General features: G+C 43.5%; 1 protein-coding gene across 1 annotated transcript in view; it reads right to left on the bottom strand.

Moving 5' to 3' along the window:
- Window positions 1-18,875, bottom strand: part of ATXN10 (ataxin 10) — a 153,969-nt gene extending 135,094 nt beyond the window's left edge. The window contains exon 1 of the mRNA XM_029204338.1: window positions 18,555-18,875. Within this exon, the coding sequence (XP_029060171.1) occupies window positions 18,555-18,670 (116 nt within the window). The 5' untranslated portion in view covers window positions 18,671-18,875. The remainder of the gene's footprint in view (window positions 1-18,554) is intronic.
- Between the last annotated feature and the right edge of the window lie 836 nt (window positions 18,876-19,711).

The raw sequence follows: 19,711 nt of genomic DNA, 5'->3' as shown, positions 1-19,711 counted from the left end.
ATGTCTACCTGAACTACGGCCAACCAAAAGATTCCTGAAACACAAATAACTATTAATAGCTACTGAAGAGTAATCACAGCAACATCTACCCGGCATACAACAGCTCACATACGCAGTATAAAGAGAAAATAAATGGGGATTGTGATCACTGTCATTTGTCCTCCCCATGGATTCCTGAAACCAGCAAGCACTGGCAATCCTCTGGGTCTGTTCACATGTATGCCCTCCCCCAGAATCCCTCTCACACCACCCCCACCCAAGCCTCTGCCTGGAAGAACCCGGGGGCTCCTTTCAGGCCTCTGAAAACTCACAGCCCTGGTGAGACTCCTCTGCTACTCAGAGTACTCAGGGGAGCCGCATCCCATCTCTATGCGCCCCTGGAGCTCGGTCCATAGAATGGAATTGCACTTACCCACATCAGATTAAATATTCACTGATGCGGTCTATCACCCCAGCTAGACTATAAATCCCAGAAAAATAGAGACTACCTTATTTTTTTCTGTATCTCTAGGGCCCAGACCTGCATTCACTAATTGCATGTGTTCAATTCAAGTTTAAAACAGTGATGAGACTATTCGCGTATTCAGAGCGGGAGCTAACTGCTTCACAGACTTGTCAGGTAACCCATGTACTGAGCATGTGCCCTGAGCCAGGCACCAGGCCTGACGGGAGCAGTGAAATCAGTGTACTTTGCAGCAGCAACTGGAGAAAGGGAAACACTGAGGAACTAGCTCAACTCGTCCATGCCCATTAAGAAACGCACACATCCTGGACCCAAAAATTTGAAAAAAAATGGCCATACCTTAAGATGTTGATATCTTATAATTGGTATTTAAGAAACATCTAATTTCTCCTTCCCCACTGAATGATAAGCTTACCCACTGAATGGGTAAGCTTAAAGGGGGAGGGAGAGGTGAGGGGTTGTAACTCAATTAACTACATTTTAAATTTCTTGAAAGCAGAGACTATTTCTTTTTTTTCTTGCGGTACGCGGGCCTCTCACTGTTTTGGCCTCTCCCGTTGCGGAGCACAGGCTCTGGACGCACAGGCTCAGCGGCCATGGCTCACGGGCCCAGCCGCTCCGCGGCATGTGGGATCTTCCCGGACCGGGGCACGAACCCATGTCCGCTGCATCGGAAGGCAGACTCTCAACCACTGTGCCACCAGGGAAGCCCAGCAGAGACTATTTCTTAGAGTCTGTACCCCTCTATAAAGGGTGAATGGAAAAAAAAAAAAACCTTTTCCTCTAGAGCCATATAATAAATATCTACAGATTTTATTCACCATATTTTAATACAATGTAATAAATTAACAACTTTCATCAGATGAGGACAAAAAAGCTTTTCATTAACAGTAACTACTATGAAAACATTTAACTCTCTTCTGTACCTCTTTACCTTCTCCACAGCCTTGAAAGAAAGCTATTTGGCATTACAGATCCAAAGGAGTCCTAATGTACTCTTGTCTGCAAATTCCATGTTCACTGTCAAGACAGCACAGCTAAGTATGTGTAATGATTAACGACAGTGAAATAACCAGTAAAGATCAGTCAATCGTTTGTATATTACAAATGTTGTTAATAATAAAAATTGCTGTCATTTCTGCTTTAACCAAACTAACACAAAATATTCACAAAGACTTTAAGAAGCTTAGCTACTTCATTCACAGAAGGCCGAAAGTACTTAGAAGGACAATTAAAATTCAACCATTAGACATTCCTTTTACATAGGAATGAATGTATACTCTGAAGACAACTTATAAATGAAATGTTACATTACAGAACAAAAACAGCCTTTGAATTATACAAAAGGTAGAACTGCACTTCCTTCAAGTTTGAACAGATCTGTATGTTTAATCCTGACAAGTCCTGTTTGAATAAAATTAAAGAAAACTACCGGTGATTACAGCACAGGTTAGATAGGCCTAACATACCATCCGTACTCACATCTTACAGTCAATTCATGAGGCGGGACCTCCTTCTGAAAAGGAGACTAAACTGTTCGTCATTTAACACTACGACTAAGACTTACATCCTGGTTGAAAGGTTCATTCTAATACCCAACATTTAATTAAAAATTGGCACATGTGGTTTAGAGTAGTTTAACCACTGTCACTGAGAAAAACTATTAGAATACACACAAGTTCAGAGATTAAAATTACAATCATTGGTTGTTATTTAAAACCATAAACCCCTTAATGATTTGACTGCTCTAGATGAACAAAGACAGAAAATAAAAACATTTCTATCTCCTACCAGAAAGAGCCTGGGCAAAAGTTTGAAATTCATCTCTGCAGACCTCAAAACTCTCCTTTATATACTCTCTTCCCCTCTTCTGTCACATCCAGGACACTCAAGCTAAGACAACTCCCTGAGACAGGGTTGCAGGGCTGGCAAACTTTTTCTGCAAAGAGCCAGAGAGTAAATATTTTAGGCTTTGAGGACCTGACAACCTCTGTCACAACTTCTCTGCTGCTGCAGGGCAAAAGCAGCCATAGACAACATCCAAAAGAACGAACACAGCTGTGTTCTAGTAAACTCTTTGTATGGACACTGAAATTTAAAGTTCATATAATTTTCATGTGTCATGAAATTTTGTTCATTTGTTTTCCCCTACCATTTAAAATGTAAAAATCATTCTTAACTCAAAGGCCATTTAAAAACAAAGCAAAACAAACAAACAAACAAAAAAACAGGTGGTAGGTCAGATCTGGCCCACAGATCATAGTTTGGCGATACCAGCTTTAAAGGGTTCCAAATATATCAGTCCTCTCCCCCACCTCGAAAAGCCACATGCTTCCCTCTTTCCCAATGTCCTCACCACAGTCAAAATCCATCTGTCATCAGAACAAAGAGAATCTCAAATGCATTATACCAAGCAAAGGAAGCGAAGAGAAGGTGAAATGCACAGAAGTGGACAGTGTCCAGAAGAGAACTGTGCACACAGAGAAACCTGACAAATGACAGTGCTGGGCACTAAAGATCCCACCCAGGTGAAGGCCGGACTGTTCCAGTAGAGGTGCTGGAACAACTATCAATCATATGAGAAAAAACCAAATTGGAGCCTTACGTATAATCCTACTAAAAGTAACTCCAGATGGATTTAGGAATATATGTTAGGCAAAACTATGAAACTCTGGAAGAAAATATATGGAGAATGTCTTTATAGTCTTAGGTAGAGAAGGATTTTTGTATGTAAGACCTTATTTAAAAAGTGGTATTTGAGCATAGAACTGAAGAAGGTGAGGAAGCAAACTATGCCCTTCCTGTGAGAAGAGCTTGGATGGCAGGCAAAGGCATCACAGAACGGCAGGGGGCTTGGTGGAAGCATCCAGTGACTCAGGGGTAAGACACAGGCTCTGTAGGCCACTGAAAGAACTTCCGCTCCTGATGTGAACCCAGGGAGGGTTCTGAGCAGAGGAGTGACATCACCTGACTTTCACTTTGAAAGGATCCCTCTGGCTATTCTGTAAAGAACTGATCATAGCAGGAGAAAGAAACGACAACAGGAGATCAGCCAGGACACTATTCTTGGAAAAGAGTGGCAGAGGCAGACATAATAAGCACGGGTCAGATTCTGAATATATTCTGAAGATGGAGCCAATAAGACTTGAGGGTAAATTATTATGAGGGGTAGCTGAGAAGGGGGAGTCAAGGATGGCTCCGAGCTCTGGCCTGAGCAATAAATGGACAGATGTATCTGCTGTGTACTGAGTTGGAGGAGACTGCTGTAAAGATATATGGAGGAGGGGGGAATTGGGAGCTCAGATGGAGATTTGCTGAATTGGAGGTACTTATTAGAAATACAAGCAGAAATGTGGAGTAGGCAGATGAACATACAAGTCTGGAGATCAGGAGAAAAGTCCAGCTAAAGAAAACTGTTAGAGTTACCATCAAAGGTAAAGTAGTAAAACCCCAAGGCTGAATGCAATTGCCAGGAGAGTACAGGTAGGTGGGGAGAAGAGGTCTGAGGACTGAGCTCTGGACCTCAGAGAGAAAAGCCAACAAGAGAGGAGACTCCGAAGGGGGTGGTGTTCTAGCAGCCAAACGAAGAAGGTGTTTCGAGGAGAAAGAAGCGATGAACTACATCAACTGCAGCCGATAAGGATTTATCCAGTAAGATTTAAGATTTTAAGATTTATCTTAAATCCAGTAAGATAAGGATTTAAGATGAAGACCAATGGACTGGGCAATGTGGAATGGGTTCAAGAGAAAAGAGAAATTGTGGTAGGTGAATATAAAAAACTCTTTAGAGAAGCTTTATTATAAATGGCAGCAGAGAAAAACCAGGGAAATGGGGGAGAGATTTTTCTCAGGATGGGAAAAATTACAGCAGATCTATAAACTGATGAGAACAATCTAACAGAAAAGGTAAAACTGCTGATTTAAGAAACGGGTGGGGGGGGAAGAGAATTTTTGGAGCAAGGTATGCAAAAGGGAGCGGAATTTAGTTTAGACCTTTGAAGCAAGACAGTTCACCGACAGTCACAGAGGGAAGGCAAATCATGGGGACGGATACAAGTAGGGGGTAGGGAGGGCAGTGGGAGTTCCTGGAAATTACCTTCTGGTTGCCCCTATTTTTTCAGAAAAATAGGAAACTGAGAAGCAGGATGAGGGAGAGGCAACCGAGCCGTAGGGAGAGCAAAAGGCATGAACCAGTTGCCTAGGAAAGCAGGAGAATGAAATGGACTAGGGAAGTAGGACTGCCTGCCAGGTAGAACTAAATGCCTTCCCAAGGTCAGTGATCATCCATTCACAGAAAGACCAATCAGTATGGTTGTAAGTTTTCCTCCATCCTCGTTCAGTTGTTTGGGTGCAGACACAAAGGAAACAGCAAGTTGGATTTAACTAGAGCTGAAGTTTTACCAGGAAAGTATGACAAGGTTAGAAGAGGCAAGGGAACTGAGAATGTATACAAGGAAATGCTTTATTACTGATCCTTAGATCTAAACTGGATTTAAGAAGGGAAATGTGAACATAAGGAACAAAAGGGACAGTGAGTAGGAAGGAGTAGGACCAACAGACTGTGGGTCCTGGTGGGGTTGAAGACTTGTTGGAATAGGGGACCCGGAGAGACAGGATACAACAGGCAGCCAGAGTGGGACTCTTGCAGTTAAGATTGTGGAGGGAACGCAACCATGGTTAATCATAAGGCCTGGGTAGCACATGGCAATGTGTGGTTAGATGGGAGGAAGGAGGTGTCCGAGTTCACTGAAGGAGAGAAAGTGAAGAAATAAAAGGCCAGGGTAATGAAAGGATAATCTATGTAAAAACTAAAATAACCAAGATTTAAGACAGGAGAAGTAATGCAGAGTTAACAGTGAACTACAGCTAAATTCTTTAAGGAACGACATAGAGGGACCAACAGATCTTTTAATAGCAGAAGAGATCATCCATGAGGTATACTCTGATGGCATGAGACGAAAAGTTGGAGGGGTTTTGGAGGAAGAAGTTCTGAAAGCAGCAATGACAATCACCTTCACACCTACACACCTTCAAGCCAAGCAGTACACTGGATATAGGAGAAAACAGCCGACTTTGAGGACATTCTGGGAAAGGTCTGTCCTTAGAAGTGAGCCGTATTTCACGTAGATCAAGAAGATGAAAGGAGTGTTCAGAGAGGTTGAGGACACAGGGAATTTTGCGCACGGGAAGGGTTTTAAAAGCTGAGGAGTCAGAAAAGGATCCATACAAAGCGTTAAGGGAGTCAGAGAGTAACAGAAAACCTAGGAGTTTCCCATATTAATTAGAAAATCAGCTTGTGAATGTCTAGAAAAAACCCCGTTGAGATTTTATTTTGAATGGCATTGAAACCACAGGTCAACTTGGGGAGAACTGATGTCTCTATGTTATTGCAGTTTCCTATCATGTAATGGTATAACCGTTTATGTTTTCTTTAATGTCTTTTGATCAAGTTTTGTAACATTCTCAATGAGGATGATAGCCACTAACACTTAAACTGTGCTTATTCCGTGCCCGGCACTTAACTAAGCACTATATATAAAATCTCCACGGCTACCGTGAGCATATCCCTAGCTTACAAATCGTCCTCTTCCCTCTAATGTGACTTCTCTGGGCTTGTGGCCGTCAGAGAGGCTGACTCAGCCTAGAGTGAGCCCCAGGGTTCCTTAGTCTTTGAATGAGTGTCCTTGCCCACGGTCCAGTGACCACACCCTCGGGTCCAGGGACCACTACAAAAGACTGGAAGAACGAAAGAGCTGAGAAACTCTCCTCTGGGGCATGGTTGGTCACAATTCTAACCTTATTTATTTTGATTTGCTGGCTCAAACTTCTTCCTGTCTACTTTGTCCATTTAAGATAATTGGATGTGCGGGGTGGCTCACACTGACCACGTCGGTATTTTGAAGCTGAGTCAGAACACCTTACCAAGTAGTTCTGTGTGGTATTCTAGCTCATGGCACAGGTAAAAATAAAGGAAACTGTCACCACACTCTACGAAGTTCTTTTTATAGTGCAGCGTAATTGATGTTCTCTCTCAACACAGCTGATCTGAATCATGGTTGAGTCAAGACAGCATATGGCGTCCTTTGCTAAGCTGACAAGTGGTGTGGGTTTCTTTTTTTGGGGGGGGGAGTTGTTTCGTTTCTTTTTCTTTTTTTTTTTTAATAATGACCTTCCTCTCCAACTCCTTATTTTTATTTAATTATTTATTTTTGGCTGTATTAGGTCTTCGTTGCTGCAGGCGGGCTTCTCATTGCGGTGGCTTCTCTTGTTGGGAGCACGGGCTCTAGGCACACGGGCTTCAGTCGTTGCGGCACACGGGCTCAGTAGTTGTGGCTCGCGGGCTCTAGAGCACAGGCTCAGTAGTGGTGGCGCACGGGCTTAGGTGCTCCGCAGCACATGGGATCCTCCCGGACCAGGGCTCAAACCTGTGTCCCCTGCATTGGCAGGTGGATTCTTAACTGCTGCACCACCAGGGAAGCCTGTCTTGTTTCATTTTTTGTTTTTGTTTTTGGTGCAGCCGAAGACTCTTGTTGGTCAGAGGCTCAGCAGTGTTTGGGGGAAGCTATGTGAATGTGTGTACATGTAGATGATAGGTTAATTTTGAGTTCTGCACTATGCTGACCTCTGAAGTGCTCAATATTCCCTTTCCTTATGAAAGTTAGTCAACATACTGATGCGAGCAATGAGGAACACCAAAACATTTTCTACCTCTTGAAATCACCATCATCTGTCATTATTTGATAATTCTTTATACCTCTTACTAGAGTCTTTCCTCTGTGCTCTCACTTTATATCTAATGACCCCAGAAAATTAAATAATCTAAGGAAATAATAAAAATACAACCAAGTGCTCATTATGTGCTAGTAGGTACTGAAAATACAGAGGTAAGTAAGAATAATCCTGCTCTCAGATTGTTCTCCTTCTAGTGGGACTGGTAGGTGATTAAGTGGTCATAATACTCTAGTGAAGTTCTTTGAAAGAGGTAAGGGGAACATAGGACAGAAGCACATAGGTCAAAAAGGCTTTCAGGAGGGGTTGAAATGGTCATTAAGACCTGAGGGAAAATTAGGAGTGTGTGTATGAGGAAAGGAATGAAGTTACAAGTTTAATATTACAGCATCTGAGCTATTCCCCCTTTAGTGGTTTGAAGTGAGCTGAAATACACTGTACCAACTAGAGCTGCATCACTAAACACTGAGCACGGTACACAGCATATGTGAGGTAATTAAGTAAATAACTAACACGGTAAATCGAATTAATAACTTTCAAGCAATCAGAGCAGTCATTATTGACTGGCTGTCAGTGCTAAGAAGTGACTTTCTTCATTACAGCCATTGCCTCTTCACTGTTTATTCAGTTCAACATATATTAAGCACTCACAATGGACCGGGCACTATGCAATAAGACACCATAAAGAAGACAGACCCTGCCCACAGCAAAGTCGCAACCAAGTCAGGGGAAACACATATAAACATCTATTGCATTATGAAATGAAAGTGCAGTGAGAAAGGAGTTCACACTTTAAACATCTCCCCTCCATTCCAGACACAGTAATCATATGTTTATTTCTAAAAATTATAAATATAGAGCCCAACTTTAAAACAAGGTGGATATCTCCACACAGCAGAAACTGACTGGCAACATTTGGCTATAATCAGGTCTAAAGCCAGAGTGGGACATGTCCAGAGCGGCCTAAGGCCGTCTGCAATTCAACTCGGGCAGGATGAAGAGAACCAAAAGCCGCCTACACCTCGTGGTGATCAGGGTCACTACGTAAAAGTCAGTGTTAGGACAGGACTCCCCTGCATCTGAAGAAAGAGAAAAAGAGCTGGACTCCGCGCAGCCCTATGTATGGGTTACCTGCAAAGCTGTGCGCCTCCAACGTCAGGACAAAGTCAAGACGGCATCAGAGATGGAACCAGCGTCCAAGACGCTGGCTAGCTTAGTGACCAGACACACGACATCCCAATATCACTATGACACAAATCACCAATAGCAGGAAAACCTGATCTTAGGCTGGGGTCACTGGGGAAATAGGTGGAAGAAAACGCAACATCATTATACAAGGAGGAGTGAGCCCAGAAAGGGAGAAAATGTAACAAATTTCTCAAGGTGAGCCAGCAAACTAAAAGTTCAAAGAGGAAATCTAACCCTAAGAAAAACTGGCCCCTTTCCTCAACACTCCCAATGACAAACCTGCAGAATTTGTGCTTCCCAACCCCGCAACTCTAGACCGTGCTGGGCTAAGCCCTGGGGCCAAGACAAAGAACGTCTCCATCAGAGGGCACAGAAGGGGATCTAGTTTATCTTAAACTAGATCCACAGAATGATCACTTTGAGATTCTCAAGCCGGTGAACCAGCAGGCAAAGAAGAGTGACTACACTGGCAGGAGAAACCCACCCTGATTATCAAGAAGAGTTGCTACTACAAGCTGGGCACCAGGAGGAGTAATCTGGAACTCAGGGGTTCAATGGCTGTCTCTTGGTACTTCCATGTCCAGGGATAGCCACAAACAGGCAGCTGCAGCAAGCACAGACTGACAGGAGACAGGCAACCAAGGGCTCAGCCCCCTCGGCATCACAGCCCAGCTACATACAGTGCTGGGGGAAAGTCAGGGAAGTCTAGACTGGAAGCAGGAGCAGGGAGATGATTATCCAATTATGGCCTCAGGAGAGTCTTCAGCACTGGGGACTGAACTTACTGCACTAACACTCCTGTCCAGGTCTTTCCTTTTAGATTCCAAACAGCTATAGCCTCCAAGAGCCCGTGACCGAGTGAACAGTATCAGGCAAGAGGAGGTCTCAGAAGAAGAGCATGCCGTAACAAATCTTCATGGTGTCCCTCACCGCACAGCCTTGGTCCATCCAGATAACAACCCCAGGGGCAATTCTCAACCAGTGGGCAACAGGTTAATAGATAAATCACCCAGCCCTGTGCACAGATAATTTGGAGGTGGACCCCTCAGGGATACCCAGTGGGGTTGAGCTCCAGCTGCCTACAACGTAATTACCACTCAATACGGCATCCCTACATTGGTTGTTCCCCCTTCCACACCTAGCTTCCCCCGTGCCACACTCCTGACTGCTGGGGGTCACCTATGATTAAATTACTTCACCCAAGTCCCTACCTCAAATTCTGCTTTGGGGAAAAAAAAAAATCCAAAGGCTCAGGTATACAAGGAGACATGTACAAAGATGGTCTCTGCAGTACTGTTTGAATTACCAAAAATTCAGGACCAATCCAATACCCATCAGTAAGAAAAAAGGTAGGTAAATTATGATGTAAGCTTATGAAGGGACACTCTACAGCAGTTGAAGTTAATGATCTAGCTCTCTATGCATAAAAACTGGTAGCACTCGAAAACAGAGCAAAAATTAAAGATGCAAACTGCAGAGTGTACAGCATAAAACATACAGTATAACACGTACAAGGGAGGGAGGAATGAGACTGGAAAGTGAAACAAGAGCCCTACCCAGCACTCTCACCTCCGGACATTCACGCCCTTCTGTGTGACCCTTAGAACACGCAATAGTAAAGGTATGTCCTTTCCAAGATGATAAAGGCACCCCAGCTCCCATCTTGAGCGGGCTCTCTTGGATCGTTCGCTTTCGAACAAGCCGGCTGCCGAGGCACGAGCAGCCCTGGGGAGGGGTCCACGTGGTGAGGAACTGGAGCTTTCTGCCCAGAGCCACTCGTGTGAGCGTGGAACCCCGACCTCCCACCCCAGTGAGGCCTTCGGGAGACCAAAGACCTGGCCCACGGCTTGACTGCAGCCTCGCGCAAGACCCCAAGCCAGATCCACCCAGCTAAGCAGCTCCCAGATTCCGGATCCTAATAAACTGTGTGAAACAATAAATGTCTGTGGCTTCAAGCTGCTAACTTGTGGGGTTATTTGTTCTAATACCGAGGACATTAACAATATCAGTAATGTTTTGGATTTTGAGAGAACAAAATTTTAACATTTGTTGATTTTGCAAGTGAAATACATGGGTACTTGTTATATTATCTGTTATATCATCCTCCATAAAGGCGTTAACATTATATATTTGTGGGTTTTGACTTGACAAGAGTTTAAAAATAAGCAAACAAACCAACAAAAACACTAGAGTGAAAGTTAACGGAAAGCTTCAAATTCCTTTTTCCTTAGAGTACACAAGTATGGTTTTCTAAAATGTCAGCTCCTAAAGCACAGTCACTCCATGCAAAATCATCTCAATTCCTCGCTCATGTCATAATGTAAGTTACTGTCAAGTACTCACTTTTTTATTGGAAATTCTATAACTTTTAAAAATTATTTAATATCGCTAAAATACCTTTCTACCAAGGAATTAAGATTTTGTAAGAAATTACTGCCTACATCTTTTGGATCTGAAAAACCAATTTTCTTCCACTGACTTGAGTTATTAAATCTATTCCTTATTCTAAAGTTCCAGAGGCAGTTCCAAAGCCTATAAAAACAAGAACTTGATCATGGAATTGAGATGAAATTAAAAATTTTACAAGCACTATTTTAAAATATGAAAAAATTTCAAGAATTACCACACTTTTCATTTCTTTTCACTCCTGATTCTGACTAGAGCCTGCAATAATAATAGTGGTGTTTGCTGGCATCAACTACGTGCCAGGCACCATTCCAGACTCGACATCCAGCACCCCCTAATACCCACATCAACCCTACAAGGTAGGCATTATTATAATACCCGTTCTACCAGGGTAGAACTGAGGCTCAGAGAAGTTAAAAATATTTGCAGTTCATGCAGCTAGTATGTTGCAGTACTTAGATTTGAAACTAGACCTACGCCTTACAAAAGCCTTTTTCCCCTGACACCCACTGAGTCCAAAAAGATATCAATATTTCATACTGACACATTTCAACAGGGAGAGGAAGAAGCTCCCCGAACTCAAATTGTTTAAAAAACAAAACAATTTCAGTCACTCTGCAAAACAGCCCCTGCATTATTCACAGGTCACAAAGAGCCGAGGCAAATCCCACTCCTACCCCAGAGGAAGGAGATCTCAGGTTCCACAGCAGTAGGATGACATCACACTACGGCTACCCCTGCAATGCAAGATTCCAAAAGCACCCTCACACTGCGATCTTCAGTGGGCAATGAGCTGAAATTTCCAGCCACGTTACTTCCCTTATCCTTCCAGGATTACTTCCATTTCTTTCTACATTTGGTTTCAAGCATTTCATGCATTCACACATCAGTCACTTCAGCTCATCTCAGGCTCCGGAAACAGAGAGAGCACTGTGTGGCACAGATGAAAATGTAAAACAAAGCCCGACTCACTCTAACTGTATGAGAACATTAGATAAACCTTTCGTTTCTTAGAGCAAATTTTACAATTCACAAACACTGTTTCACCACAAAGTCTGAGATTCAGCTCGAGTAAGTTCTTCTGGGGGTGGCAAGGAGAAGGACAATAATTTTACACACAGAAAACTGAGATATAACTTACATACAGTGAATTACACAGATCATTAGTGTTTAACGAGTTGTGTCAAATCCAGGCAACCAATACCCATCTAGTCTATCTAGATAGACACATTTCCTTTACTCCAGAAAATTCCCTCATGCTCCTTCCCAGTCAACCCCCAACCTCCTTTGACAACCACTGTTCATGTCTGTATTGCCAATTAGCGATACAGACAAGATTAGCTTTGCCAATTGTAGAACTTCATAGAATCATACAATATGTACTGTTTGTCTAGCTTCTTGCATTCAGTATGTTTTGAGATTCGTCCATGCTGTTGTGTACACTGGTGGTTCATTCATTTCAATTACCGGGCAGTTTTAGCCATTCTCCCATTGACGGACATTCGAGTTGGTTCCATCCAGTATTTGGCTATTACCAATAAAGCTGCTATAAACATTCTTTTACAAGCCTTTTGTGAACGTATGTTCTAGAGTACATACCTAGGGTCATAGGCAAGTGTACGTTTAACTTTATAAAAAACTGCCAAAATGTTTCCCAAAGCGGTTGCACCATTTACACTCCCACCAGCAATGTACGAGAGTTCCAGGTGCTCCACAACCTTGCCAAAATTTGGTGCTGTCAGTCATTCTAATCCTAGCAATTCTAATGAGTATGCAGAGGTATCTCATTATGGTTTTACTTGTTTATAACAGCTTTATTGAGATATAATTAACAAAGCATACAATTCACTCATTTAAACTATATAATTCGATGGATTTTGGTATATTACATTATTAACTTTTTTAATTGTGGTAAAACAAATATGTAACATAAAATTTGCCATTTTGACCATCTTTAAGTGTAGAATTCAGTGGCTTTAATTATATTCATAATGTTGTACAACCATCACCACTAATTCCAAAACTTTTCTGAGACCCCCAAACAAACTCTGTAACCTTTAAACAATAACTCCCCCCACCAACGCCTGGTAATCTCTAATCTCCTTTCTGTCTCTATGAATTTGCCAATTCTAAGTACTTCACAGAGGTGGAATCTTACAATATTTGTCCTTTTATGCCTGGCTTCTTTCACTTAGCATGTTTTCAAGGTTCACCCACATTATAGCATGTATCAGGACTTTATTCGTTTTTACGGCTAAATAATATTCCACTGTAGGTACATACCACATTTTGTTTATCCATTCATCTGCTGATGGACACTTAGGTTGTTTCCATCTCTTGGCTATTGTGAATAATACCTCAATGAACACTGGCATACAAGTATCTGTTTGAGTCCCTGCTTTCAACTCTCTTGAGTACGTACATACCTAAGAGTGGAACTGCTGGGTCATACTCTGTGTTTAGCTTTTTGAGGTGCCACCAAACTGTTTTCCACAGTAGCTGAACCATTTCACATTCCCACCAGCAATATACAAGGGTTCCAAATTCTCCACATCCTCACCAACACTTACTTTCCATTTTTTGGTAACAGCCATCGTAAGAAGCATAGAGTGGTGTCTCACTGTTTTAATACGCATTTTCTTGATGATTAATGATGTTGAGCGCTTTATCACGTGTTTGCTGGCCATTTATATAATCTTCCTTTGTAAAGCACAGATTTTTATGACCAATTTTTAATTGGATTGTCTTTTTATTATTGAGTTGCAGGAGCACTTTTATATATTCCAAAGCAAGTTCTCTGTCAGATATATGTATTGCAAATATTTTCAGTCTATGGCTTGCCTTTTTCATTTTCTTAATGGTGTCTTTTGATGAGCAGAAGTTTTTTTAATTTTGATAAAGTCTAGCTTGATAATCAGTTTTTTATTGCAAGGTTAATGTTATCTGTGTCCTGGATAAGAAATGTCTGCCTACACACAATATCACAAAGATATTCTCCCATCTTCTAAACATTTTATAGTTTTAGCTTTTATGTTTAGGTCTACAATCCATGTTGAAATATATTTTGTGAATGGTCCAAGGTATGGGTCAAAGTTCACTTTATTCCAATTAGATATCAAGTTGTTCTACCACCACCATTTGTTGAAATAATTTTTAGATTGACTTTGGTTTCAAGTTTGCAAATATTTTGGAAATGGGCTTAACACGTCTTACACAACATTCAGCATTCAATAGAAGATAGGACCAAATGACTAAACACAAGAAGACAGAAAATGACAATAGTTATCAGGCACATTCTCTAAAAAAAACTATAATTAATATGCTTAAGAAGGTAAGTGACAAAATGAATTTCAACAGAGTAAAATCCATTTAAAAAAAACAAACTGAAATTCTGCAATAACTCAAAACTACAATACCTGAAACTAAGAACACAATAGATGATAGCAGATTAGACATAGCAGAAAAGAGGAATAGAGAACTAGAAGGCAAATTAGCAGAAAAATTTCAAATAACCAAAGCTCAGAGAGAATGGGAAATACATAAAGGAGGCTTTGAGAGATATAAAATACAGTGAAAGGTTTAACATATGTGTAATTACAGTCCTTGAAGGAAAGGAAAGAACAGGAGAGAAGCAGTATTTGAAGAAACACTGGCTGACAATTTCCTAAACTGTTCAAAGACACCCAATTCAAGAAGCATTATCCAAACAGAATAATTACAAAAAAGCCAACCATCTCTGTCCTCATAGGCCTTCATTCTGGAAGGAGACAGAGAACAAATAAGAAACTACTATTAATAATTACATAGTAAATATGTTAGAATCTAATACGTTCTTTCTTTAAAAAAGGGAAAATAGTTTATAAGGTAAAGGGGTCCCAAAGTATGGAGGGAAGTATCTGCACTATTATATAGGATATACAAGGCCACGAAGGAAGTAATCAGAAAAATAATTTTGACTAAACATAGGTTAACAAGAAAAAAGTAGCCACACTGAGAGAAGCTTAAAAAAATTATCTACATGAACATGGAAGAAAAAAGACTATGCTCGCGCCATGAGTAATCACTTACACAAAGAGCAGCAATTTTTTAAGCACCTACAATTATCAGACTGGATGCTAGATGCCAGGGATACAGGGAATGTGATACACTTTATTCAAGAAGCTTATCGGATGGAAGAGCAATGAGGTATCAGTTTAAGCATGAGAAGAATTTACAGAAAGCAGTATCCAAATGTTACACTGTTTCATGAATACTCAAGAACCAGAACATAATCTTCCCTACAGAAAAAACAGAGTAGCATTACTCAACAGAGCTTACTGCGGTGATGGAACAATTCTGTATCTGCACGGTCCCATAAGGTTAACCACCAGCCACCCGTGACTGCCTACCGAGTACTTCAAATGTGGCTGGTACAAGGAATGGAATTATTAATTTTACTTATTGCTAATTAATTTAAAGAGCCACATGTCACGAGTGGCTGCACAGACAGTGGAGGTATAGAGTATGACAACCAATCTCACTTGGTTCTACACTTTAATAGAGGGGTCTGCATACATCATAAAGATAAATGATGAAGAAATACATCATAAGGGTAACTAAAGGGCTGGAAAATAAAACCTCCAGGAAAAGGCTGAAAACAGAATTCTTAATGTATTTACATCTTACTCTGTTCCAGAAAGAATCTAGCATGACTTGTAAAGACTCGGAGCACAGCCAAGAAAAATCACTTGTTAAATGTTAAAAATGCAGATGCGAACATTAAAAAGGTATAAAACAAATTTAAAACAACTAATAAAAAGAACCACCTTCCACACGGAAGAAATAACTGAATAGCCGCTTGGTACTGATATTTTATGACCATAAGCAATTTTTTTTTTTTACAGATTTTAGTGGTTAAGACACTATTCAAGGAGTGGGTTATAGAACATGGATTTAATCCAGAGGCCGAAAATTTTAGCTTGGTATACTGATGATCTATATACCAATATATATAACAAATTACCCCCAAACTGAGCAGTTTAAAACAAACCCATTTATGGTCTCACACAGGTCAGAGTCTCTCGTGAGCTTGCACACATGGCTGTGGGCTTGACTGGGACTGAGAGGATCCACTTCCCGGATGGTCATCACATGGCTGCTGGCAGGAGGCCTCAGTTCCTCACCACACAGATCTCTCTACTTGGACGCTTGAGTGTCCTCACAACATGGCAGCTGTCTTTGTCAGAGTGAGTGATCCAAGAGACAAAGCAAAGGGGAAGCTGCACGGACTTTTGTGTCTCAAAAGTCACACACTGTCATTTCCCCCATGTCTATCATTTACAAATAAGTCACTAAGTTCAGCCCACACTCAAGGGGAGAGGAATTCTTTTGTTCCATCAATTACTTTCTTACTTTCCTCAGTATGTTTTTGCTTTGGCCGGTGTCTTTCTATTTGCTACTCTGAGGCCTCATTTGCTTCACTTTACATCCCATCCAACTCCTAACACCTTGGTCCATCCTCCTTCTGGGTCCATTGACATTGGATGGATCCTCTCAGAGCAGATGGACTCTGGAAACCCCCTGAGTTTCTGTGAGGGTGATTTGCCCAAAGACACACAAAGAAGTAGTGGCAGAATCAGGACCAGAAGCCGGATCTCACAAACTCTCATCAAGGGCTCTCTGCCCCACCACACAGCTATATGCCTCCCTATCCCAAGACCTGCACATCAGTTCACCTTTCCTGGTCTTCAAACTCCACCTGGGATTTGGACAAACTTCCTGCCAGCCCCAGGAAAAACTCAAATCAAATATGGGACACATCTTTACTTCCTCATTCTTCCCCAACAATCCAATTGGTCCCTGAGTCTTGTCTATTCAATCTTGTAAATATTTTTCAATATTTATCCTACCCACCCCATAGATAACATCCTAAATTCAGGCACTTTTCTCTTTCACTTGGGCTTCTGCATCTTCTTAAAAGTCCCCTGCCTCTACCCTCACCCTAATGTATCCCCAACAGTGGCAGTCAGAGATCTTTCTAATATACAGATCTTGCCATGCCATGCCCTTGAAAGAACCTTCAATGGTTCCCCTCACAAGGGACAGAGTCAAGAAAGGTCTTGTAAACTGGCTCAGGGTCTCGGATTTTTTCCTCCAGGTTATAGTGTCCTGATGTTTGACCATCTCCTCTGTACCATACACCTTACCTATGTTATCTCATTTAGACCACTCCGAAACTGCAAAATCAGCACACAGTCCCTTTGCACATACTGTTCTTTCTAATTAGCCCTCTCATCTGTAAGCCACGAAGCCAAAGTAATCTAAAACCTTTCCTGGCCCACCAATCTACCCATGAGGTCCGCAGTTCCCCCTGTGCCACTACCTCTTCTTGTCTAGACCCCCCACTACAATCTGTTTACACAGCAATGACTCCAACATGCTTGAAAAAAGGGGGGTATCACATTCATCTCTGCCCCTTCAGCCTCTAGAAAAGAACCTGTTTCAGAGTAGGTGCTTAATAAAGGTAGATGACTGATTACTGACTAAAAGGAGGGTCCTCATGGTATAGATATGCCCAAGCAGTAACTCATTCAACACATCTCCCAGAGTGTCATATCAATTAACACATCTCCCCCAAATCCCAAGGAGCACTGCCCTGGGCTCTTAGCGCTCTTCCAATTGCTCAACACTTCTTATTGTGATTTAAAGCAGTAGAAGTGCTCAGATCAAAAGGACCTCTAGGACTTCTATGCTCCCTCTACTCTTTGCTAACTGCTGGTTCCCCAGAACAGGACTTTCCAGGAGAAGACTTTTTATTTTTCAACTTCATCACCTAGCACAAAACCTGGCACATGGGGGACCATCCATAAATGCGTTAAAGGATAGTATCAGCTAGCATTTACTTAGTACTATGTGTCAGGTATGTGCTAAGAATTTAATATGCATTATCTCATTTAATCCTGACAAACAATGTCCCCAGAAAGGTACTGTCCAACATTATTCCTATTAAACAGACGTGGAAACTGAGGCCCAGAAAAGACTAGAACCAAATCAAACAGGCACTGAAGGCATCACATACTTTATATTTTCACATGCTTTATTTCATTTATTCCTCTGTACAATTCAGAAATGAAGTCATGTATTATAGTCCCATTTTTAGGCAAGAAATCTTAAGGCTTGGAAAAACTGCACAATAACGCACGCACAGCTTGTAGGGCCGGGAACCAAATCCAGGTCTGTCAGACTCCTGGGCACCTTTGACAATGGCCATCTGGCCCTTCAATGGCAGAGTAAGGATTGAAGTGGCCTCTCCACAAAGCGCGGCCACCAATGGGGACGCAAAGCCTGAGCTGACAGGCCGAATGGAGTGACGCCACCTCCCTCCCACCTTACACATCTGTAACGTGTCTCTCCCCCACCAGCACTGACTCCGGCGTCCTGTGAGTCTGTTCCCATTACAGTAGCGCCATCAACGCGACTCAACTAACCAAACAGGCAGCAAGCGGCCAAAGCCTCACTTGGCTCGGTCCCCCTTCCTGCACCCCAGCTTCACACCTGTACTGACGGGCGGGGAGCTGGTGTCAGACCCCCCGGGCACCTCGGGGACCGGGCGCGGGAGGACGCGGGCCTGGCATCGGCGGCCCGGGGCCCCTCGGGCGCATCGCGGAGGCCGCCACCCTGCGGTCGTCCCGGGAGGAGGGGGCGGCCCGCTCCCCAGAGGCCGCGCCCCCGCCCCGCTCCCGCAGCCCCACCGGGCCGCCCCCGATGCTCGCGCCGCCCGGGCCGTTACCGATTCCGCTGCTCTTTGAAGAGCGCCGTCAGCGCGCGGAGAGCCTCCAGGTCCTGGATGGGCGCGGGCACCATGACACCGGACAGCCTGCCGGGCGGCGGCCTGGGCGCCGCCATCTTGCCGCTCGCAGCTCGGGCCGAGCTGGCGACGACGAGGAGCAGCAGGAGGAGGAGCAGGAGGGAAGGCAGAAGGGGGAGGAGCGCGCCCCGCAGCCTCCTGACGCCGCCGCCGCCGCCGACTCTGCGCCGCTGTAGCCCGTGGCCGGGCTGGGAGAGCGCGAGAGCACGCGCCCCGGCTCGCCTCGGGCTGGAGGACGCAACGGCTCGGCTAGGGGAGGGGGCGCGGACGGAAGTCCCGCCTGTAGGGAGGGGGCGCCGGCCGGAAGTTCGGCCTGTGGGGAGGGGGCGCGGGCGGAAGTTGTGTTTGAGGGGGCGGGGAAGTCAGGAGGGTGGAGGATCCCAAAGAAGTCCGGATGGGGCACTGGGACAGGGGCACCCTGAGAGGGGAGGTGCGGGCAGAGGGGGTCTCCCCGGGAGGGGTATGAGGAAGGGTGGGGAGTCCTGCAGAAGCTCCCCCGGCGGAAAAGGCTGAAGACCTGGATCCTGCGGTTGGGTGGGTTGATCAGTGCCCACACCGACCCACCCGGAACTGGAGCAGTCTGTCTCCAGCTTGCAAGTCTCAGACCCTGGAAGCTCACTTCCCAATTCGTACTGATCATTTACTGACGATAACAGTTCATTTACCAGGCCTGCTTGGGATGAGAATACGTTGTTCCAGCTCATCGAGGGCTTTATATACAATTAGATGTCAAGGAGCTAAATTCTACATAGGTAGGGTAAGAATTGTGTTTTTCTAAGGGAAATGAGTATATTTTATAGGAATCAGACAAGGCTTCTCTGGGGTGCTGGTAACTCATATGTTTTCTTTCCACCACGCTTTATTCATATCATGTATATGTCCTTTCAACAGGCATTGTTGCCAAGCCCCATGCTAGGTGCTGGACAAACGGTGGTCCCTCGGTATCTGTGTGGGATTGGCCCGGGATCTCCCATGGACACCAAAATCCGTGGATGCTCAAGTCCCATAGTTGGCCCTCTGTATCCACGGGTGTGGAACTCATGGATACAGAGGGACGCCTGTGTAAATATCAATAAGAG

Source organism: Monodon monoceros, unplaced genomic scaffold (assembly GCF_005190385.1).
Source record: "Monodon monoceros isolate NGI ecotype Baffin Bay Population unplaced genomic scaffold, NGI_Narwhal_1 Super_Scaffold_6, whole genome shotgun sequence".
Taxonomy (NCBI): Eukaryota; Metazoa; Chordata; class Mammalia; order Artiodactyla; family Monodontidae; genus Monodon; species Monodon monoceros.
The sequence above is the reverse complement of the archived record's forward strand: the minus strand, read 5'-3'. Positions and strand labels throughout refer to the sequence as shown.